The sequence below is a fragment of the Equus quagga genome, chromosome 8 (genome assembly GCF_021613505.1).
Source record: "Equus quagga isolate Etosha38 chromosome 8, UCLA_HA_Equagga_1.0, whole genome shotgun sequence".
In the NCBI taxonomy this organism is placed as follows: Eukaryota; Metazoa; Chordata; class Mammalia; order Perissodactyla; family Equidae; genus Equus; species Equus quagga.
The window spans coordinates 31,265,162-31,290,482 of NC_060274.1; the positions used below are offsets into that span (position 1 = coordinate 31,265,162).

The 25,321-nt window shown below is 33.7% G+C and overlaps 1 protein-coding gene across 5 annotated transcripts in view; it reads left to right on the forward strand.

The window, feature by feature from the left end:
• The window catches only part of KMT2E (lysine methyltransferase 2E (inactive)), a 95,676-nt gene that overhangs the window by 51,148 nt on the left and 19,207 nt on the right, over positions 1–25,321 (forward strand). For 3 of the 5 annotated variants that reach the window (XM_046669651.1, XM_046669650.1, XM_046669652.1), the window contains 12 exons: positions 160–274; positions 1,281–1,510; positions 4,363–4,443; positions 10,168–10,226; positions 11,173–11,345; positions 14,872–14,910; positions 18,160–18,390; positions 18,507–18,637; positions 19,665–19,782; positions 20,719–20,828; positions 22,041–22,305; positions 23,241–23,339. In XM_046669651.1, coding sequence (XP_046525607.1) covers positions 160–274; positions 1,281–1,510; positions 4,363–4,443; positions 10,168–10,226; positions 11,173–11,345; positions 14,872–14,910; positions 18,160–18,390; positions 18,507–18,637; positions 19,665–19,782; positions 20,719–20,828; positions 22,041–22,305; positions 23,241–23,339 — 1,651 coding nt within the window. Of the gene's footprint in view, positions 1–159; positions 275–1,280; positions 1,511–1,981; positions 2,070–2,998; positions 3,033–4,362; positions 4,444–10,167; positions 10,227–11,172; positions 11,346–14,871; positions 14,911–18,159; positions 18,391–18,506; positions 18,638–19,664; positions 19,783–20,718; positions 20,829–22,040; positions 22,306–23,240; positions 23,340–25,321 lie in introns of those variants that run through there. The other 2 variants (XM_046669654.1, XM_046669653.1) reach the window with 2 other exon arrangements.

The window sequence follows — 25,321 nt, forward strand, 5'->3', positions numbered from 1 at the left end:
TCTTAACCGCTAGACCACCAGGGCTGGCAGGGTGTCTGCCTACTATAAAAAGACATTGTATCTGTATAGCCAATAAATTAAGTGCTTTTAATTTTAAATTGATTAGAAGAAAAAAAAAAATGAATGGAATTCTCTCTGATGCAACTTGTTTCCCTCCAGACCAGAATCCGTAGAAGCTAGCCCTGTGGTAGTTGAGAAATCCAACAGTTATCCCCACCAGTTATATACCAGCAGCTCGCATCATTCACACAGTTACATTGGTTTGCCCTATGCGGTAAGTGTCAAACATTTCTCTGGAAGGGTATTTTTTATATGTAGAGGTTGATAGAGGTGTGTGGTATTGTGCCTAAAACTGAATATTTAAAAAACATACTTATTTTATACCCCCTAAATAATTAGGGATATAATTTATAGTTTAATTTTTCATTGATCTAAGTATATTTATTCAAGGGATTAAAATTCTTTAAGAGGAAGTCCCTAGAAGTTTAATTATTATTATTATTTTGCATTTTATGCTATTAATAGTTTGGTGTTATAATTCTTTACCTTCTCTATGAAACGATTGTAGGTAGAATTGTACTTTACTATCTACTGTTAATTGTAAATTATATAGTAATTTACATAGTAAATTATATAATTACCATTTATTAAGCACTTAGGTGCCAGGCTCTGTGGTAAGCATTTTCACCTATATTATCTCATTTAATCTTCAAAAACAGCCTCATGAGATAGATGTAATTTTTATCCCCATATCATAGCTGAGAAAATGAAAGCTTATCTAAGTTACCTTATTCAATGTTGCATAGATAGTAAGAGGCAGAGCTTAGATGAAACAGTTACAGAACTGGACACCAAAATAAGAAATGCAAATTTTAAAAATCCATGTTATGTACCATAAAGTGATAATGTGTCTGCTATAGTTGTTTTTGTTATTCTTTAGCCTCCACATACCTGATGGGTTTTTTCTGACCTCTGTGCTCACATCTTGCACCTTTTTTTATCTTGAAGTTGGAGTTATATGACTACAGGACTGTGAAGATGTCTTCTGATTTGGGGGGTAGGAGGGTGGAGTTTGAGAGAGATTGTTGTAGACAAACATTTTCACTTACTGCGATGGTTTAATATTGAGCTTCACCAAGTCATTATTTTAAAGATATTAAAGAAGAAATGGGCCAATTTCTTATCTCGTGAATATTCAAATTACAGATTGAATTTTATTTAAGTTGCTTGGTTCTCGTTGTTGACGTTATATTGTGCTCTATTTTTGTTTAATTATCCAGGACCATAATTATGGTGCTCGTCCTCCTCCAACACCTCCGGCTTCCCCTCCTCCATCAGTTCTTATTAGCAAAAATGAAGTAGGCATATTTACCACTCCTAATTTTGATGAAACTTCCAGTGCTACTACAATCAGCACATCTGAGGACGGAAGTTACGGTACTGATGTAACCAGGTGCATATGTGGTTTTACACATGATGATGGATACATGATCTGTTGTGACAAATGCAGGTAAAAATATTTTACACCATTAGTTTACTTTTCTTGAATACTGCTAATCTTTGATTGTTGATGTTGGAAAAGATAATTAAAGTCACTTTTGAAGGTATTAATGAATGTGATTTTTAATTGAGACTTCTGCTACTGTCAGTGCAGTCTGTTTTGCTCCTAGTGAAAGCCCTTATGGGAAAAAAGCTATCTTAGAGTTTATTAGAGATCCTCATTGTTAATTGAGTAATAAGCAGTCAGTTCTGAACTGTTCATATGGGATCACATCTCTCTTTTCACTCATTCAATAGTGATACAACTATGTATAGTAGTAGACAAGATAGAAATGAGAGGAGAATTGAGTCCTGTGTATTTCCTTTGGAATTATTTGTGCTGTATAGTCAACTGTGATTTTCCAGTGTGGGGGAATTATACATTTTAATTGATGTTTGTTTGACCTGACTCTCTCACCTCCTTTTGACTTGAACCTTGCAGCACTTGGAGTCTCCTTGAACCAGAACCACAGTCTCCCCTCCCCCAACCCTGGTTCAACCACCAAGAAAGGCCTCCTCCCCTAGAGAAGGTGTGATTGGGACAGAAAGCGGGGTTTTGTTTTCATTTTTGTTTTGTTTTGTTTTTTTTGGTGGGAGGGAGTTGGGGAGGATGGAGAGGGAACAGTAGGATTTCAGCCTAAAAGTTACCAAGTTCATCCCCTGCATAGAGTGGGAAGCAGAGAGTATTTAAGCAGTACACTGTAGTGGGTAAAAAAGTTTGGTAGCTTTGCAGAATTTCCTGGGTTTGGTGCTTATGGCATAGCTTCATTATTTGATTTGAAACAGTATAGCTAATACCCATATTTGAATGTGAGTATAAAAATGCATCCTAGAGACAAATATAAATTACTTTGAATTATTTGTAGTATTGTTCCCATCTACTAGTTTAGGTGATTAGAAGTTGGATGTTATTGACGTAAACATGAATTAGGGTTATATTTCAAAGTTGATTTACCTTTGCCAAAAAGGGAGAAAATTAGTCTTAAGTAGTATGTGAAATTTGATATTATTTTTATGGAAAGTTGTAATATTAACACTTAGATTTAATTTTAATAAAAATATATTGTGGTACCTTTTCAAATTTAAAAACAAATTCTCATTACCTGTTACATATATCATTACCATGAGCAGTCAACTTAGTAAATTTATTCAGAAGGTAAATTTAAAAACTAAAACAATGATTTCTGTGATAACTTGATTTCCTCATTTTTTAATTAGCTACTTATTAGAAAATCTCAATTCCTGTTTTAACCAATCATATTTTAAAATAGCTTTCTCTTCGCTGATCTTTTTTAATGTGATAAATTACGTATCATTTGGCAATGTTTTTTATTTTAATGCATAATCTAAACATTGTTTTTCTTTTGATTAATTACAATGATCTATATGTAATATAGAATTGTCTTTATTAGAAAATAGTGAAATAGTCCTTAGGATTTATACCTATCTACAAATTCTTGAAGGACCAGTTCACAGTTTTTGGATTATTCAAGGTATTTGCTTCTCAGCAGCTGCTCTCTTTGTTATGAATCTATTTTTTCTTCTCATTCTATTTTTCTACTGCTTAACTTTAGTATACTACAAGGCTTATTCTTTTTTCTCCTATTCTTGTTTTACATTGCCTATGTGTATTTTCCTGTACCTACTGCCCATACTTATCTCTTTCAAGTCTGACATGTAGAGCACTGAACATTTATTCATTTTCTAGTTTTGTTTGTTGTCTGCATGACATCATTACTTACCCCGCAAATTTAACTTGTTATTCTAACCCTCCTTGTCAGGTGCTCTGATTTTCTTTCTCACTTTTCCCCCCACGTCTTTGATATATATTCCATTACCTTCCAGAGTCTACCAGTTCTTGTCCCAGTGTTCTCAGTTAAGTGAAGAGCAATACAGTAGCAGTTAACTTAGTGTATTAGAAGAGTAATTACGATGTGAAGAATAGTTAAGACTATTTTTAGAAACAGGCATATGTATTGACTTTAGACCAAAGTCTTGGCAATAAAATAGAGTAATAGTAACAAATTGAGAAGTTTGCCTCAGGCTGGCGTATGTATTCTGTGAAAGATAGTAGAGGACAGAATGGATTTAATCTCTATCCTCATGGAATGTCTCTTGGATTGTTTAACTTCGTCTTCTCTGCCATCACTCTAGTTCTTTCCTTCTTTAACTCAAGTCTGGAATGTTGGAAAAGCCTCTTAGTTGGGTTTTCTGCTTCCAGTTTCTTAACTCTCTAGAATTAACACTCTCAAAGTGCTTCAGGTTGTTTCCTGTTGCCAGTTAGAGGACATCTACATCCTGACATTCCAAGTCCTATATAATCTGACTACATTTTGCTAATCTAATTTTACCCACCTCTGTTTCTCAAAATGAACATTCCTCTTCATATATATTAACTGCCTTCTGGCTGTTGCTCCTCATATCTGTCTACTTGAGAAAACGTTGCTATAATGACATCTTTTCTTCCTAATTTTTCAAACAAGTGTCTGTTCAACTCCGTTATTCTCTGGGGTGCTTGTCCCATTAACTCCCAAGTGGTGTGGATATCTCCACTTTGTTTTTTCCAATAATATTTGTAATGTGTACCTTTTACGTTTTAAAATTATATTTGCTTTAGAAATTTATATATAATATCCTATATTTGTCCTCTTGTTTTTGCATCTCAAAGTTTTATCTCCCCAAGGACATATTTCTATGAATTTCTCACAGCACCTTTTATAGTGGTAAACTCCAAGCAGGCACTTATTAAGTAATAGTTAAATGAAATATGAAATTAAGGATGATTTTAATAATATATTGTATGTTCTTTTTTTTTCCCTTAAGTGTTTGGCAACATATTGACTGCATGGGCATTGACAGGCAGCATATTCCTGATACATATCTATGTGAACGTTGTCAGCCTAGGTAAGTCATGCATACTGGTAAGCCTGCCAGTAATTTTTCTGAGTTAATCTTTAGTTACTACAAGTTTTATGTATGAATTCTAGATTAAACAATTGATTGATTACTGTATTTCATCAATTCTAAGATACACTTTTCATTTTTATGTTTACTATTTCTTTTGTATTCCAGGATCTCTAAAATCGGGAAGACTCTTCCATTGATAATGTGTCGTGGTTTACTTTTTAGGTTTTTTACTTTATTAATGATCCATAAAATAATAGTGCATCTTCTAAGTGATGGCATCTTTTTTCACTGGAATGCACTATTAAAGAATTACTAGAAGGACATTCCCTTGGTTACAGAATTTTGTAGGTCTCTACTGTCATTCCACCTGTTTGCAGTAATGTTTTTTCCCCATTTATTTGTGTGTGTGTGTGTGTGTTTTAATCTTTTTATTATGGACATTTCAAACCTATGCAAAAGTAATATAGTATAATGAACCTGCATGTTTCCACTACCCTGCTTCAACAATTATTAACAATCTTTTTTCATTTATCCTGCCATATATTTCTTTCTTTCTTTCTTTTTTTGCCGAGGAAGATTCACCCTGAGCTAAAATCCATGCCAATCTTCCTCTATTTTTTAGTATGTGGGCCACTACCACAACATGGCTACTAATAGAGCAGTGCAGGTTCACACTCGGGAACCGAACTGGGGTTGCCAAAGCAGAGCATGCTAAACTTAATCACTAGGCCACTGGGGCTGGCCCCATGTATTTCTTTTAATGCAGATCCCAGATATATTATTTTCCTTATATGTATCCTTATGTATTTCAGCATATATTTATTTATGTGTATATGTATTTCAGTATATATATCTATAAAAGAATTGTTTAAAAAGAAAACCATAACCACAAAAGCATTATTTTTTGTTGTTGTTTTTTATTGATTTTATTTATTTATTTATTTTATTGAGTTATTGATAGGTTACAATCTTGTGAAATTTCAATTGTACATTAATGTTTGTCAGTCATGTTGTAGGTGCACTACTTCACCCTTTGTGCCCACCCCCCACCCCACCTTTCCCCTGGTATCTACTAAACTGTTCTTAGTCCATAATTTTAAATTCCTCACATGAGTGGAGTCATACACACATTATCTTTCTCTCACTGGCTTATTTCACTTAACATAATTCTCTCAAGGTCCATCCATGTTATTGCAAATGGAATGATTTTGTTGTTTTGCAGCTGAGTAGTATTCCATTGTATATATGTACCACATCTTCTTTATCCATTCATCTGTTGCTGGACACTTAGGTTGCTTCCACGTCTTGGCTATTGTAAACAGTGCTGCAATAAACATTGGGGTGCATAGGACTTTTGGGATTGCTGACTTCAAGCTCTTTGGATAGATACCCAGTAGTGGGATGGCTGGATCGTATGGTAGTTCTATTTTTAATTTTTTGAGGAATCTCCATACTGTTTTCCATAGTGGCTGCACCAGTTTGCATTCCCACCAGCAGTGTATGAGGGTTCCTTTTTCTCCCCAACCTCTCCAATTGTTGCTATTAGTTTTAGATATTTTTGTCATTCTAACGGGTGTAAGGTGATATCTTAGTGTAGTTTTGATTTGCATTTCCCTGATGATCAGCGATGATGAGCATCTTTTCAAGTGCCTATTGGCCATCAGTATATCTTCTTTGGAGAAATGTCTGTTCATGTCTCCAGCCCATTTTTTGATTGGGTTGTTTGATGTTTTGTTGTTGAGTTGCGAGAGTTCTTTATATATTATGGATATTAAGCCTTTGTCAGATATATGACTTGCAAATATTTTTTCCCAGTTAGTGGGTTGTTTTTTTGTTTCAATCCTGTTTTCATTTGCCTTGAAGAAGCTCTTTAATCTGATGAAGTCCCATTTGTTTATTCTTTCTATCGTTTCCCTCATCTGAGGGGTTATGGTGTCTGAAAAGATCCTTTTAATACTGACGTCAAAGAGTGTACTGCCTACGTTTTCTTCCAGAAGCCTTATGGTTTCAGGTCTCACCACAAAACCATTATTGTACGTGCAACAAAATTTGTCATCATGCAGTCACTAGGAAAATATTGATTGCTTGGTAAACCTACTTCCCTTACCCCACCAACCCCAATCTCCCTTGTACTGTGTTTCTTTAAGGAACTGAATTATTTGTCCTGATGAACTTGCTGAGTGCGTTCTTATGATTTAACAGGTTTCTTCGTCCTCTATATTTCTGTAAATAGGTGTGTGATCAAATTTGGGTTCAATTTTTCTTTTTGTAAGACTACTTCATAGACTTGTGTTCTATCAGGTGACACGTAATATCTGGTTGTCTCTATGATAGGACTCATTGCTAGTCATTCTTTACATCCATTACTTTATTAGGGGTTGTAAATTAGGGACATGTTATAATTCTCTTGCTCATTACTTATTAGCTGGAATATTTCTATAGAAACAAACTTCCCCTATTAACTGTCCAGTTCTCCTAAGGTATATTTCAATGAATACAGTAGTTGCTTATTGATTCTTAGCTTTTATTTACAAGTTTTCAGAATAATGAAAAAATTTTTAAGTGTCATTATGAACTCAGGGATTTAATTGTATTGGATACCAGTGTGTTGCATTTATTCTTATTGATACTCAATTTTTGACCCCTTTTTGGTCAATGGGAACCTCTTCAAGTTGGCTCTTGAGTCCTTTTGACATCTGGTATGACAAGATATCTCGAACTTAACTTATATTTCTGTGCCCCAAAGTCAGAATTGCTTTTCAAGACCACAATCTGAGAGCTAGTCATGCTCCTTCCTTCTGGATTGGTCATTGTTGCTAAGTCTTTTTGGTAGACAAAGCTAGGAAATACATTTTGTCTGTTTATTTTTAAGATAAAATACATGAGTTTATACTGATAATTGCAATTTAAATTTAGGAATACAAGGTTTTCATTTAACCATTTCTATAGTCCATCTGTATCTCCTTTTATCCTAGTTCTCAACAACACAGACAATAAGATCATTAAAATGTCACATAATTACTCAATTGCTTAATCCCATAGAAGAATACAACAGTCTCAGAGTAACAGTACCAACACTAGCACAACAATATGATATGTTAAAACAGTTTAGAACTTTTTTCTCTTAAGATATTTCCCACAAGGGGTGTCTTGTTAATTTATTGTGTTTGAAGTTCTTTGAAAGAATTTCACTGTGTAATTATAACACCAACTGGATATACCCTTATGTTGATTAGGTTATTAGTTTTACTTTTAATTTTTTTAAATTAAACTTTTAATTTTGAGTTAATTGTAGATTCACATGCAGTTGTAAATATTACAGAGATCCTCTGTGTCCTTTACCCAGTTTCCCACAGTAGTAACATCTTGCAAAAGTGTTAATACAATATCACAACCAGCATATTGACATTGATAGAGTCAGGGTACAAAACATTTCCATCACAAGGATCCCTCATGTTGCCTTTTATAGCCATACCCACCTCCTCCTCTTGCCCCTTCCATCCCTGACCTTTGGCAACCACTAATCTATACTCCATTTCTATAATTTTGTCATTTCAAGAATGTTACATAATTGGAATCATACAGTATGTGACATTTTGAGATTGGCTTTTTAAAATTAGCACAATTCCCTGGAGAGTCAGCCAAGTTGTTGCATATATCAGTAATTCATTCGTTTTTTATTGCTGAGTAGTGTTCTATGGTATATATGTACCACAATTTGTTGAACTGTTCACCTATTGAAGGACATTTGGGTCAGTTTCACTTTTTGGCTATTACAAATAAAGTTGCTATGAACATTTGTGTGCAGGTTTTGGTGTGAGCCTAAATTTTGTTTTCTCTGGGATAAATGTTCAAGAGTGCAATTGCTTGGCCATATGGTAGTTACATGTTTAGTTTTAGAAGAAACTGTCAAACTATTTTGCAGATTAATTGTACCATTTTACATTCCTACAGAAATGTATGAGTAATCCAGTTATTTTTTAAAGATTGCTTTTTGTACTTTATTTTTGTAATTATATATTTGTATAATTATGTAAGTAGTCCCATTATTCTAAAGTCAAATATTTAAAACCAAGTATATTCAAATAAGTCTAACTTCTATCCCTGTTCCTTCCACCCTAGAAGTAACAATTGTTTAAAAATTGGTTATTCCTTTCAGTGTTTGCTTTCTTATTAGAAACAGCTATGTACATACATATTTGTATTCCCCTCCTTACTTATGTAAGCAGTAATATATTATATAGAATTTTTGCCACATTTCTCTTTTTTCTCTTAAAAATATATGCTGAGGATCACTTCATAGTAGTGTATAGAGATTGACTCATTTCTTCCAATAACGTCAAGGTGCTCCATCTTTTTCACGTACTGTAGTTTATTCAACCAGTCCCCTTTACGCGGATGTTTGAGTTGTTTCCAGTCTTTTGTAATTGTAAACAGAAGTGGGATCATTTCGTAAAAGGGTAAATGTATACGGAAAGTTTTGACAGATATCACCAAATTCCCCTCCAGTAGGAGCTGGACAATTTTGAGTTCCCCCCAGTAATGGATAAGCATACCTATTTTCCCAAGCCTTACAATAGAGTGTTTGATAGATTTGGATTTTTGCCAGTTTAACTAGGTGAGAAATGGTAATCTCAGAGTTACACTTTGCATTTCTTTATTATGAGTGAGGTTTTACTATGTGATTTTGTTTCACTTGATGATAGTTACTAGCTTTTTGCCAGATAGGGTTCTTTTTGCTGAGTAAGATTCGCTCTGAGCTAACATCTGTGCCAGTCTTCCTCTATTTTTTTTGTATGTGGGACACCTCCACAGCATGGCTGGTGAGTGGAGTAGGTCTGTGCCTGGGATCTGAACCTGCGAACCCAGGCCGCTCAAGAGAAGCATGTGGAACTTTAACCACTCGGCCATGGGGCTGGCCCCTTTGCCAGATAGTTTTTGATGTGGTAAATATCTGTTCATGAATTCAATAAGAGTTGATTAAAAACTGACTATTAGGGAGAGCAGTCGGTTGAGTGATACCTGCTTATCATTCTGTGATAACTAGGATAGTCATCAGTGATGCCCAGATACATGTTCTAGTAGACATTAAGGCAGGTCTCTTACTGAGTTGTGGGCATTTCAGTCTAGAGGCCTTATTTTCCCATCTAAGAATAATATCTAGTGTTATTTGACCTCTAGATTAATAAGTTTGGACAGTGAAAATTGGAGGGGGGGAGTAAAACAATGACTATGGATGATGTAGTTCATGAGTGGAGGCTGGAGGAGGTTAATGAAGTATTTTACTTAATTGTTAAATGTTTATTATTTCAAAAGTGGAAATAATTTTAGGCAAATGGTAATATTGCAAATAGATTCTAATTCAGTGTCATACATTTATTTTAAGAAATTTAATTTGCGATTTTAATTACATTGTTAATATTATTTTTTTTCTGGACTTTTTGCTTTAAATACTCAATTTGAAAAAAAAATGTACTAGTTTCCTAAGTAACAAATTATTTTCTTAAGAGAGTACAATATAGTCACTTAACTGGCTCTGCTGTTAATTATGCTAGATCAAATCTAAACCATTAAGGCAAGGGATAGTACATATGTTTTACACTGTTGGTTTTTCAGTAAGAACATTAGAGAAATTGTAAAGTCTATCATACTTAAAACAGATCTGCTTTATATCTAAATTTATGAAAGGTTGATAAATAATCATCTAATATTCTAATGTAGGAGTTTGGATAAAGAGAGAGCAGTGCTACTACAACGCCGAAAAAGGGAAAATATGTCAGGTGGGTGAAAAGGATCTACATTAATTTAAGATTAGTGTGACTGAGACAGTAAGTGCCCTGCATATTTTTAGTTGGATGTAAACATTTTACTGATGAATGTTGATTGTATATATAATTTACAATCTCGGGTGTAGATTTTAAATATTCTTTTTTACCGGTTATAGAATAAGAATGTACTATTTTAGGAAATATGGAAATGAGGAAAATAAAATAAAAACTTAAAAACTAAAATAAAAATTTTCCTACATATACGTAACCTATTGGTTTAAAGAAGAACTAAAATATGTTTGCTCTTCAGAAATTTGATGAGCCTTAGTTTATCATGTGGAATGGTATTTCTTTCATTTTTAGGAACAGAATTTAGAAGTATAACATGCTATAACTTTTGTTTTGGCTTAAAATATGTTGATACCAGTACATCTGGTTTTGAATAATAGTTCATTGAACCATTCCTGTTTGATGGGCATTTGGGTTTCCAGTATTTTTTGTTTTGTTTTATTTTTGTTATTACAAATAGTACCTTCAATGAAACCCTCTTGGATGCCTTTTCTTACTTTTGCCATTTTATCTTTGGACAGATTGCTAGAAACGGGATTGTTAAATGAAAGGGTTAAGTGCATATGTAATTTTGCTAGATATGGCTAAATTCCACCTCGTAGGTAATTTTGAATTCGCACTGGCAATGTATACAAATGCCTATTTCTCACAGTCATACCACCTGAATGTGTTGTCAGACTTGTGTCTTTTCTAGTTTAATGTATGAGAAATGATATTTGTAGTTTTCATTTAAATGTATCTAATTATGAGTGAGATGAGGAAGTGAAAAAATGTGCTTATTCTTTAGAAAGATGGAGATATAAGAGTTTGTCATGTGGAATGCTGTCTGATTTTATTGTTTGAAATAGAAGTAGCACATGTGCAATAATTTTTTATTTTGCCTTTGAAGATGGTGATACTAGTGCAACCGAGAGTGGTGATGAGGTTCCTGTGGAATTATATACTGCGTTTCAGCATACCCCAACATCGATTACTTTAACTGCTTCAAGAGTTTCCAAGGTTAATGATAAAAGAAGGAAAAAAAGTGGCGAGAAAGAACAAAACATTGCAAAATGTAAAAAAGTAAGTTTTTCCTTTTTTTTAGATGAGTACACAGGAGATGGTGGGAACTGAGTTTTACAGGAAAGGCAGGAGAGTAATGGATAGTTGCTAGAAAAGGTGGCAGGATCTAAGCTTAATTAAACTCATTTAAATTTTTAAAGTGTTAAAAAAATGTTTGCAGACTGCTTTGAAATCATCACTTTAATGAGACTAGTCATAGAAAAGCAAAAGCTAGAATAAAATAGAAAAGATTGCTGTTGTAGAAAACAGAAATAACAATCCTAAATTTTTAATAGCTTCTGAACAGGTAAAGGAGCGTATAATGATTTGAATGATTGTTTACAGCTGTTGTTCTCTGAATCATATTTAATCATTTTAATAAGGCTCCGTATTTCTTGAATTTCTTACCATGTAGATATTTTCACTTAAATTTTATGTGATAAATTATCTCTAGGATATGATGGCAGAAAACAATACGTAAGCCACTTTTTCATTACATTTCTTACAACTGCTAATGAAGATTTTTGTCATACAAGATAAAAAATACTTTTCACAATGACTGTATTGCTATTATAGAGAAATTATACCCAGATATAAAATCAAAGTTTCCAAGAAAAGGCCTTTTTTTCCCTTGAGTAATTCTTCGTGATATTATTTGATTATTTAATAGGCAGCATGTGCTTTTAAATACAGTTTTCATCTTCTAATTTAACCTCCCGTGTTTAAAATAACCCTTGACTCTGGCAGTCTTCACATACCTGTCTCTGTCCAGTTCTGTTACTCTTGCACCTGTATTTTACCCATTTTGGACAACTTTCTGTTACCAAATTCCGCCTGTGCTTTCTGGATATGTTATCTTTGTTTAAGCTGTTCCCTCCACCGTTTAGAATATTCTCGTCTCCATCTTTGTCTTTTAAACTCCTACTCTACTTTGAGGCCTATCTCAAGCACTGCTTCCTTCATGAAATTTGCTTTTCTCCTACCAAATATTACCATCTTTCTTTCCATCTCGTCATGACACTTGAACCTTTTATTATAGCACTTAACCACATTTTGCCTTGTTTCATTGTTATTTTCCTCATCTCAGATTGTAGATGACAAAGACAGAGATTGTTTGTTAAGTGTCTTTTATAATTTAGGAACTCATGTTCAGGTATTGACTCACCTTTTTGATCTACTGCTTTCAAATTATGCTTTCCTCTTTGTTTTTGTTTTTACGATTAGCACCTGAGCTAACATCCGTTGCCAGTCTTTCTTTTCTTTTTTCTTCTCCTGAAAGCTCCCCAGTACATAGTTGTATATGCTAGTTGTAGGTCCTTCTAGTTGTACTATATGGGACGCCACCTCAGCATGGCCTGATGAGCGGTGCTGGGTCCACACCCAGGATCTGAACTGGCGAAACCCTGGGCTGCTGAAGCAGAGTGTGTGCACTCAACCACTCAGCCACGGGGCTGGCCCCTCCTCTTTATTTACTGCATAAAAGTTACTTGGAAATTTTAGCCCTGTGCATTTCTGTTTTTAGGTCATTTGGTTTAACAAATTATTTTTTGAATAAAGCATAGATTTTGCATTTTCTCTGGCTGGGATGACTTTTGGCTATTTAAAATGAATCGGTCCTGGCTCTTGGATCATGTCATTTATTTTCAGAATATTGTTCTGAAATTTAAAAAGACATTTTTCTCTTGTGTTAAGTTAGTAATACTTGACAAGGATTAGGAGGAAAAATCCAGGAACTGGGCATATAACATCTAATTTGCTCTAGGTTAAGTTTTTTCTATTATTTGGGGGCAATATGTAATTAAAAATATATATCAAAAGGATATATGTACCTTTACTTTTTTTATTCAGCTTGTTGTTATGCCTAATTGTTAAAAATGTGAATGGAGTTAACAGTAGACATTCTGGACAGGTGACAGTTTTAAAGTATTCATAAAACCCTATTAAAGTATTGTTGTTTTAGCGGTTCAGGACTTTGACATGAAGTATTAACACTTAATAATGCAGAATAAAGCATTAAAAGACATGGATTGTGTATTGTGACACATATTAGGATTTTTAAAAGTAATATTTTCTAATATTATCGTGAAAAGAATTTTAAACTTGATTTTAATTTTTTAGTTCATAAAACCATTGTCAGCACATATTAAGAATGTTCTGTTACCATTTTTCTTTGTGTTTCCTCTCTAAATCAAACTCCTATCTTCTTTGACCATCCTTCAGATTCTTTTTTTGTGTCAGCAGCACAGCCAATATCCAGACTCAAAAGTCTTTTAAATCATTTTTAGTCTTTGACATTCAGATTTATTCTCAAAAGCACTATTGATTTTTCTTTTGGAATGTCACTTCAAAATGTTATTTTTCTCCCTTTTGCTGCTACAAACCCAGTCTAAGCCCTCATTACCTTATAGTAGTGCAATAATATCTTCTTATCTTTAATTTCTCTAACTTTATCCTCTGTGCTTCAATCCGTTCTGCATTGGGTTATGATATTTCCTGTGAGTATTGTTCTCATATTCCTTCTCTGCTCAGAAGTATTTCGTGGATTCCTCATCATAGTGAAGAACATACAGTATTGAAGTCAGAATCATAAAATGTAACTTTTAAAATAAGGCTTCCATGACCCAATTGTAAGTTTTTTAGCCAGTCTTATGTCATACTATTTTCAGTAAGTACAAGCGTGGTATATTAGTTTTTCCTCGAATGTAACATATCACTCCCTATTTCATGCCTTCTTTCGTATTCCTGTAAGTACCAGGATTGTATTCCTTTCAGGTGTTCGTCTGTCTGAATATATCCATTCTCTACAGTTCACTTGGTTCTTCTTCCATGTTTTACATGAAAGTTCTTCGCCTTTTTTAAAAAGTAAATCTTGTTCACTCTGAAAGATAGTCTACATATAAATTTGGCACTTAAATATATTTGGATCTGTATTGCTTACTCTAGGTTTATGTTTGTTAGTCTCTCTAAATAAAGTTTACATTTTTGGGGGTGGGTAGTGAAGAGGATAGGAATTAAATCTTAAATAACACTTCAGGACCTGGCAGATTAGTGAGCTTTCACTAAATATTTATTGAATAAATACAACTCTGTTGACCACAACGCTGATTACTTAAGCCCCACTAAATGTTCAAATATTACTTGCTAGTTGACTTAGAGAATTAAAGTAATAACGTTATCACCCCCAAAACTTGTCTCATGACTTGAAAAAAATTACTGTAATATTTTTAATACCCTTCCAATTTTTATCAAATTATTTTTCCATGGTTGTAATATTGAGCACTCAGAAAATCTGGAATTTTTGTTAGCATTGTGTCATATACATATTTTCATGTTCTGTAGTTTGCATTCTATTTTTAATAGTAGAGTAGTATTCTAGTACATGACTTTATTTACTTAAACATTCTCCTAGGTCTGGCTTTGTTGCTTATTACTAAACTTTCTGTTATTATGAGACTTTAGTAAAAAGCTTCAGTGAACTGAAGGATTCTTAAATATTAATTATATCCAGTTAAAAAAAAAACTAACTCAGAATTTCATGTTATTTCAGGCCTTTCGTGAAGGTTCTAGGAAATCATCAAGAGTTAAGGTAAGTACATTAAATTTAAGCCCTTATTATCAACTGTCAGTTATACAGGAGCTAAGTGGTTGCTTGTCCATAATCTTTACTTTATGCTCTCTTCATTGTTTGTCATTATGTTGCTTATTATATTTACCAGAAGTGGGACCATAGAGAATTATAATTGGATTCATATACCACTCTTGGAGTTTATCAATACTGTTAAAATATTAACCAAAAGGAGGAGGGCTATATAACTAATTTCTAATATTAAAATTTGGGCTAATTTGAACTTCAGTTATCGTTGCATTCCATGTCTCCAGTATCACTTTGTATTAGTATATTAGACATATGAATGCAAAATCACATTTGAAATTTGAAAATTTACTCTTTTGCATAGTTGGGATTCTAGTGATTTAGTTAAGTCAGTTGTTATAAAATACTATAAAATCATCATAAATCCACCAAATAAGTACAAACTAACCACTTGTACCTTGAATTAATTAGAATACATCCTCAATTTTATAGATGCCAAGATTGCTGAGAAAAGCAAGGCTCCCCAGCTCTGCCCCTCCTTAAAAGATAGATTTGTGTTAGATTACAGAGGTCAGCTCTAGAGTGTTAATATAGCTTTCTAGGTTAGGTCCTCAAGGGTAATGGGTTTGTCAAGTTGTCAGATGTTAAAATAGGTTGTGGGAGTATGTTACGGTATATCTGTTGTCCCTGTAGTAGGAAACGTAATAATTATTCCTTATTCCACATTCCTGGAAAACAAATCATTAAACAACTGTTTAATGATTATTCTTGCGTAGTTTTGTAATTCTTTCTCATGAATGTTAACACATGGTGTCATTCAATATACTGCAAGTCCAAAGCCTCATAAAATGTTCCTTATATGTTAAAGTTGGTGATTTTATACTTTTATTATATTCAACTTGGATTTATGGGGTTTTCTCTGACACAGATTAAAGAGATCTGAAAAGTTCTTGGATTCAGCTGTTGAAACTATTGATACTCCAGCAGTTGTCCTTGCTTCCTACTTTATCTAATTATCTCAACAGCAGGCTTAATGAGGAAGGAGCATCGTTTACTTAACTGAAATATTTTCATTTTATTATGTGAAGAAGTGACTAAGGAAATAAAATTTTTAAAATGCTTTGTGCATCTTTAAAAATATATTTTCATTAGCTTGAAGATATTTCTTTAAGATCACTACAATTCCAATAAGTAATTCTGTAGTGTTTATAAGGTTCAAGAGATAGAGAAGAGCTGTATTAAATATATACCAGGTCAGTAGAGGGTTTCTTTTGGGCAGGCTAAAAAGAAAAATTTAAAAACTGAATAGATTGCTGAGGAAAGCCTTGATATATAGTATATCATATTTGTATAAAAAACCGTTCTTTCTCAAGGGATCATCACCTAGAATAGGTAAGAACATAAAATATCAATTGGTGAAATAAGCATACCCCTATCAAATAGTTGAGCAACTTAACTGTAGTTTGTTTCATTGTAGAAAAGAATGTTACTTTTTGTAATAAAGATTAGTTGCTTATATGGAAGGAGGACTGATGTTAAATTTTAGTAAGTATAACTGTACACATGTATATGTCTAACAGGATATATAAGGATCTTTATGAAATCTTAATGTGATTTTAAAATTTCACAGTTCTGTTAGGTTGTGCATATTACAGAAATAGTCTTTTTTCTTGTCAAAGTGTTCAATATTGTAGAAAGAAATTGAGGAAGAGCATTTACAAATAAACTGAAATTCCATGTGTTTAATCCATTATAAATTTGAATCATGCTAATGGTAAGATAAAATATATGTTTCATCCTGGGGCCAGCCCAGTGGTGTAGTGGTTAAGTTCACACATTCTGCTTCAGCAGCCTGGGGTTCACTGGTTCAGATCCTGGGTGTGGACCAATGCACCACTTGTCAAGCCATGCTGTGGCAGGTGTCCCACATATAAAGTAGAGGAAGACGGGCAGAGATGTTAGCTCAGGGCCAGGCTTCCTCAGCAAAAAAGAAGAGGGTTGGTGGTGGATGTGAGCTCAGGGCTAATCTTCCTCAAAAAGAAAAAAAAAGTATATATATATATATATATATATATATATGTGTGTGTGTGTGTGTGTGTGTGTGTTTCATCCTAAGATTGCAAATAAGAATGAATTGTGGGAATCTGGGTTTTAATAAATTTTAAAAATGTATGGTAATTGTGCCTTTCTGTAAGTTGCATTCCAGTGAGAAAAGGGTTCCTTTTTTGTTCTGTAACATATTAAGAAGAGAGGTTGTAATTTTCTGTTTTTTTTTTGAGGAAGGTTAGCCCTGAGCTAACATCTGCTGCCAATCCTCCTCTTTTGTGAGGAAGACTGGCCTTGAGCTAACATCCATGCCCATCTTCCTATACTTTATATGTGGGACGCCTACCACAGCATGGCTTGCCAAGCGGTGCCATGTCCACACCTGGGATCCGAACCGGTGAACCCCGGGCCGCTGAAGTGGAACATGCGCACTTAACCGCTGTGCCATTGGGCCGGCCCTTGTAATTTTTTACTACTTGGCATTTAGCATTCTTATCATACAGATTTTAATAAGGAATCTAGAGGAGGAGCAAGCACTTAAGCTTGAAGGTCCTTGCCCGTATTATGAACCATGAATTTAGTCTATGGACCACTTTGGGTCATTTCACATTCTATGAGACATTTTAATTCTCATGTCAAATTTATCATGTGGACAATGGATTATAGTTCTTGGAATTACACTAAATTATGTGTTTTTGTTATAAAATGTTAAAATTGTATATTAGAAAGTAAGTTTATACTTAATGAGCAGTATATGTAGTTTATATAATAATTGCTAATTTATTCTGGTTAACTAGAACTGTGAGTGCAGAGTAGATAGTGGCAGTCTTTGAGATAAAAAATTTTATGTGCTATCTATTTTTAACTGTTAGTTGACAATGACTCCAAAGTTTTGGGTATTTACACTTTTATTGATAGCCTCCATTTGGCTACAATAGTGATGGTGAAGCTTGAATTTCTGCTGTTCCAACTTAACTCAGCTTCCTTCAATTTTCCAACTCATGTTTGTCTGCCATGCGGTATGAAAATGTAGTAGGCTGCTCATTTATTATCTTCTTTTCACTAGGACCAGCTTAGAAAGCCTAGCATTATTTCTAGTTTATATTATGTTCTTTTATATAGATTGTGATTTATTTTTTGTGTATGTGTGTATGAATACTTTGTCTAGATATTAATTTTAGTTTGCTGTAATTTCAGGGTTCAGCTCCAGAGATTGATCCTTCATCTGATGGTGCAAATTTTGGATGGGAGACAAAAATCAAAGCATGGATGGATCGATATGAAGAAGCAAATAATAACCAATACAGTGAGGGTGTTCAAAGGGAGGCACAAAGACTAGCTCTGAGATTAGGCAATGGAAATGACAAAAAAGAGATAAATAAATCAGATTTGAATACCAACAATTTGCTCTTCAAACCTCCTGTAGAGGTAAGTATATCATTTGCCAAAAAATTATAAAACAAAACCTTTTTCTACTGTATATCTTAAGTAGTTAGACTAAAAGCAGTCAGGTTTAATTAATCTCAACATTTCTTTGATTTTAGAGCTATATACAAAAAAATAAGAAAATCCTGAAATCTGCAAAAGATCTGCCTCCTGATGCACTTATCATTGAATACAGAGGGAAGTTTATGCTCAGAGAACAGTTTGAAGCAAATGGGTATTTCTTTAAGAGGTATATTCATTTATTTTCCCTCATTAGTTTTTGTAGTTAAGTATTGAATTTTTGGCTGTTGTACCAGGATGCTGTATTTATATGTATTTTGTTTTCTTAAGTGATCATTTTAATATTTAAAATGGTAGTGTGGTTGAACAGTGACTAATGATAACTTTTGAACTATAATAACGTGAAAAAATGCAGATATAGTCCTCGGTCTCTTATCCATCTCGTATCTTGCTGACATGCCTAAAACAATCTACTTCAAAGATAAACTGCAGCAATATAGGTGCACTTTAATTAAAGACTCTGCTTACCTGAGATTATGAGGTACCGTTTCCATCCACGACCCTTCCTACTTCCTTGTAACAAAATTGCTAGAACCGGAAAGGACCATTGGTGACCACAGGCACACCCTTCCTCTTTGTGAGAGGACGTTGATCTGGGCTTAACAGTGTTGCCACCACTTTCAGCTCCCGCTTCCTTGGTCATGCAGGCTTTGGAGGTTCTTCTGTGGTTTGTGGCTTTTTGGAGGAATTGATGTGATCCTTTGATAGCCACTGCTTCCCTGAGGTCTAGAAGTATGTTTATGTCTCGAGGGAGATAACATTCTCAGTCCATGTACTATAATAATTAAAAGATATTTGTTTATAACTTGAGATTTTACTTAAGATATGAAAGATACAGAAGAATCTTTCCCTTTTGAAAGTATAGCAGATTTGATCTGAAACAGTGCTGTAAATCAAACACTTAAATGCACCAGGAGATAGGGACTATAAACGTATCCAATTATGAATCCTTTTGTAAAGGCAGTAGTAGTCTTCCCTTTGTAAATGTGAATTTCCACCTTCAATTAATTACCTTTATGCAAGGTTAAAGGAGCAGGTAAAAATCTTATTAGCATGAACTAGCATAATGGTTAAGAATGGATTCTGGTATCAGACTGCCTGTGTTTAAATCTTGTCTTCACTCCTTATTGTGAGTATTTTTGAAGTTTCTTAAACTCAAAATTTTAATAGTTTATAATGCATTTCTTTCTTTTTAGACCATACCCTTTTGTTTTATTCTATTCTAAATTTCACGGGCTAGAAATGTGTGTTGATGCAAGGACTTTTGGGAATGAGGCTCGGTTCATCAGACGTTCTTGTACACCCAATGCAGAGGTAAGCTTATAGAAATCCTTTGGGGAGCCTGGGGTTCAGGGTGTGGAATCTGTATTAAGCACAAAAGTCTGGTAGCCTAAAATACTTAACTGTTAATGCAGTTTATACTGCCCAGCATCTTTCCATTATGAAAATTTAGGTGATATTGGCTGTAAGGTCTTAAAATATTACTTGGCACATTGAAGAAACTGTGAAGTTCCTTGTAAGAGGAAATATTGGACTTAACATTTATCCTGAAAGCTCTGTTTATGGATCAAATATATGCTCTGATTTGATCAAAGTAGATGACAAAGCTGAAAGCTAAAGAAGATTTTCTATGTGCTACTACAAAATTTTTCATAAAATTGTGTTTTAGTGTGGAGTATGGAATATTTCTGGTTTTGTTTCTTTACATGCTAAAATAAATGTTTTTAATTTTATAATTATATGTTACAGTTACGAGTATAAGTTTTGAAGGCAGACTACATTCACGTCTTCTCTTGGACTTACTAACTTTGTAACTTTGTGCTTCAGTTTTATCTGTAAAAGTGTTATGAGGACTAAAGGAGTTTAGTACCTAGAACAGTGTCTGTCACAGAAAGTGTAGTGTTAACTGGACCATTACTGCATTTCCTCAAATCAAAGATGCCATCACTTGTAAAACTCCCAATTTCAGAGATGCTAAAAGGTAAAAAAATATGCATCACAGAATTGATGAAATACAGTATTTTCTGTTTAATGCTACCTGGTGGGCTGTAGAGCGTGCATCAAGCTTGCACTGACGTACCTCCTTCACAGTTGATAACCACTGACTTATGGTTTACAAGTCTTATAATTAATGGCATGTTTTCCATGTCGTATTTGTGAATTACTTTGAATAGTTTTCATAATGGTTGGATGAGATGCTTCTAAAGGCAGAAAGTAATTTATAGAAATATAAAATTATTCTTTTAACAGGTGAGGCATGAAATTGAAGATGGAACCATACATCTTTACATTTATTCTATACAAAGTATTCCAAAGGGAACTGAAATTACTATTGCCTTTGATTTTGACTATGGGAATTGGTAAGTTCAAGTCTCTAGTTTCTTATTTTTTTTTTTATTTATCATGAGGCAATTCAAAGTACTTGAAAACAAGCATTTTGGTATCAGCTTCCATTACAGCATTGTTGCTTATTAGTACTTTTCCAAACTTCCCCTAATTATTATTGTAATGTAAATGCTCATAGTAATTATAATTAGTAATCATAATTCAGCCATACAACACTGAGTTTAAATTAGAATTTTTTCCTTCTTCTATTTTATAGGGTAAAGTTTTAGTCATACAGTTAGTTTGGTTAATCAGTAGGAATGGATAATTTTACTTTTTGCCCCTCAAAACAAAAGAAATTGTGCCAAATTTTCTTCGCACTATAAATTGAGTTTGTTGGAGATCCTGTGAGGAAACTCTGAGCATTATTGTTCTGAAACACTAGGGGGAAAAAAGTTAATTCTGAGTATAGAAACTTCAATTTAAATTTTTAAAAGTTTAATATAAAAAACATAAATAATAATAACACAAAAGTCCATGTGCTTCCTTCCCAAATTAAGAAATAAAACATTGTCCATTGAAGCCCCTCATGTTTAGCAGCCAGATTGCATCTCCCTTTCCTCATTTGCAGAGATAACTGCCATCTTTGATTTGGTGCATTTAGCATTTTTATTATATCTGCTTATGTCCCTAAATGGTATCTAGTATTTTGTATATTTTAAAATTTATGTAAATTATCTACTGTATTATGCTACATTCATCTTTTCTTATTCGTTACTGTTGTGAGCTTCAGTTCTATTGTTACGTGTAGCTCTAGCTCATTTATTTTTACTGCTCATGCCATTTATCTAGTCCCCTATTGCTAGAACTTTAGATTTCCAAAAAATGCTCCTGTGGCTTTTTGAACATATTTAGGTTTTTGCCTTAATGTAAGCCACAGTACCATATTGCTTAAAAAGACTCAGTTGTAATTTACTGGAGTTTTCTCCTCCTAGAAACCGTTACTTACTAGTTATCCTTATGATTGAAGGTCTAATCTCTGGTCAGAAATCAGTTTCTAATTATTACATTGTTTTTATGAGAAAGTACGATCTTTTGTGATAGTTACCAGAAATGCAAATCAGTGAAAGGTAAGTATTGCTTATAATTAGTAACAGCATACAATTTTGTGGAGTTGTAGCTTAAAATGGATTAGAAAATTTTACAGTTTATGTCTTGAATAAATATTAAACTGGTTATCTTTCCAGTAAGTACAAGGTGGATTGTGCATGCCTCAAAGAAAACCCAGAGTGCCCTGTACTAAAACGTAGTTCTGAATCCACGGAAAACATCAATAGTGGTTATGAGACCAGAAGGAAAAAAGGAAAAAAAGAAAAAGATATTTCAAAGGAAAAAGACCCACAAAATCAGAATATTACTTTAGATTGTGAGGGAACAACCAACAAAATGAAGAGCCCAGAAACTAAACAGATAAAGCCGTCTCCACTGCGACTGTCAGTGTCAAATAATCAGGTATGGAACTATGCTGACTCTCACGGACAGGAGTTAACAGCGGAAAATAATGTCGTGTTTGAACCTCTCTTTTGTTTTATGTAAAATGGTTTAAAATTTTTAAGTCCATTCTGTTATTTAATGAAGTACTTATAAGCGTAAAATACAGGTTCTGCTAGAATTTGTACAATATTTGTTAAACTGTTAAGAGACAACTCAGCAAGCAAATCCTTGGAGCATTCAATATGAGATGTTTCTAAGACAGGGTAATTTAAAAGATTCTCCCAGGTGGCACTGTTCTCTGTTCATAATGTTCTTATTTAAAGTCTGAAGTCCTAAAATTTCCTTTTCTTTAATATTTTGGACATAAATCAATTCTATAAGGGTGACAGATAAGACTTCAGAGGGAAAATTCTAAGTATCCATTAAGATAATTTGGGGGAAGGGGTTTGGCCTATACTTTTTGCCCCAGGAGGAAATATTATATGTCCTCTAAACAAATGGAAGTTAGAAGGCACTATTGAAATGTGAAAATTAAGTAAGGTTTTACTCACCTCCAGTACCCTATCTTCTAGAAATAATTTCCGTAAAGTTTTAAATTGAACAAACATTTATTGAGCACTTGGTATTTCGAAGCAGTGGGTTTTGTGAAATACTTGTATGTTTATGTTTTGGGAAGAATATAAACATAAGGCTCTGCTACCATGTTTGACCTTGTGGGCTCTATTGATAAGAACATTATTGACTAGAACTTTAAAAAGCAATTATTTGATTCCATGATTTTGAAAAGTTTCTTCAATTAGGAATCAGTTTTAAATTTCTGAAATGGATTTAAGTAGGCTTGCGCTTTTTATATGTTGAATTAGTTGTGGTTGAAAGACGTTCAAATTAGGTCGATGTCCCTAGTTTGTAGATGGAGTAGTAGTTTTTATAAAGCAGTCATTTCCGTCTTTCAGGAACCAGATTTTATTGATGATATTGAAGAAAAAACTCCCATTAGCAATGAAGTTGAAATGGAATCAGAGGAGCAGATTGCAGAAAGGAAAAGGAAGATGGTAAGTTGGGAAGCCAGTAGCTGCTTTCTGCTGTCACTTGGGCTTAGTGACAGCTGCTCTTCCCATAATAATCTTTGCTGCCTTTACAAGGACATTTACACTCTTCCCTGTTTGACGGTAGCAAATATGATGTGCCACTCAGCATTTCTACTTGGCTTTGTCATTACCATTCAAGTAACTTCCACTAATCTGATGTATTTTTACTGTGTGTTCATTAGACATTTTAGAAATAATTTTTTAACACTTTTGAAGCTGAGAACTATTAATAAATTTTAATGCCAGAATTATTGTTCAAAATGTCTTTCATTAGCTAAATGTATCTTTCTCTTCATAATTTAATGTAAAACAAAAATGGAATTTTAAAGCTTATAATAGCACCAAATAAATGGCTATGCAAAAAAAACCCCGTTTGGTAGCTACTGTTTCTGTATCTCATACTGCTATCATAAAATAAGGTTTTCCTTAAAGTAAGTTTAGTATTTATATTCTTTGTATTAATTATTTGCAAATATCTGTATTAAAACTAGAACAAGATATTGTCTCACAAATCTATGGTAATTTAGCAATTGATACAATGTTTAGGCCAGTTAAGAAAGTGTTATGATATAGTTTGCCCTAAGATTTGAAAATGACTTTACTCACCAACTAATGATCTTAGTATCAGTTTTCCCCACTCTCCTTTATTTTATATGCTCTCTTATTTCCTGTTTCAGTGATTTTCATGCTGTATTCCATGGAGTGTCAGGTGTAGGGGTAGGATTTTTGGAATTTGGTCATTGTAGGCTTACTTAGTGTAAATCTGTTTTATTGCCTTGATGGTCATTCCTCTGAGCTATTGTTGATGTTCAAAATTGTGAAAGCAGTGCAGAACTGTTTCACAGCATCAGGACTTCAGAAACACTGCTCTGATGGGACAGGATAGTGTTAGAGATAGGAGAGAAGGAAAACAAATATAGAAGAAAATATCGGGGGAGGTTGCTTATAAAGAAGAAAAGGAGTTCTTCTACCTAAAGGAATTATCTTGAACCTTTTTCAGGATTCAGTTACATCTAAATTACCTTACCTACGCAAATTACCTGTGGCCCTTTCTTGACTAGACTTTCAGTATTGGCCTGTTTGTGCCGTAATAGCCACAGCCTTGTCTTTACACTTATCCTGGAGGAAGTTTTAGAAAATCAATTCAGAGTATCACTGGTTTCCCCATGAGGCATGCGTCCGCTAGGAGGAACCTCTTTTACAAGTGGCTTTAAGGGCTTTAACGATCGCTTTGAAGAAAACAGGAAACTGAAAAAAAAAACCCAGAGGTTTGTCCTATGCCCATTAATCTTACTCAGATTGCATTCTGTTTTAAATTTTATATAACTGTGGGTCTACTTTTAAAATATATCCTTCTATCAGTGCTGAGAAACTTTGAACATCCTCATTTTCAGATCCCAGAAGAAAAGAGGGATACCCTTTTGCTGATGTTGAACATGGTAGAACTTCGGATAGAGAGACAAAAAGGCTTACTTGGAAATCCATTTTTGTTACTGATTTTGCCTATTAGTATGCTTATATTAATATAGATGAATACTTCAAGTTTTTATGTCCATTTTAGCATATTCATTTTAACATCTTCCACTAAGGTGGCTGTGGAGCTGGGTATTTTTCATAGGAATAAAATGTGGAAAACTTAAAAAGTGTAAATATTTAAAATTTATCTGGTATTTTGAAGGGATATGAAATAAATATTTAAAAATCTTTGGCTCCTTGACCTGTAGCCCTCAGCCATTGCAATGTTATTTCTAATTGGTACATTTACTTTGATGTTTCAATTACAGAATTTGTGGATATACTCAAGCAGAAGGCAAAAGCATGCATCCTAGGATTCTTTTTTTTTCCTGCTTTTTCCCTCCCCAAATCCCCCCAGTACACAGTTGTATATTTTAGTTGTGGGTCCTTCTAGCTGTGGCATGTGGGACGCCGCCTCAGCATGGCCTAAT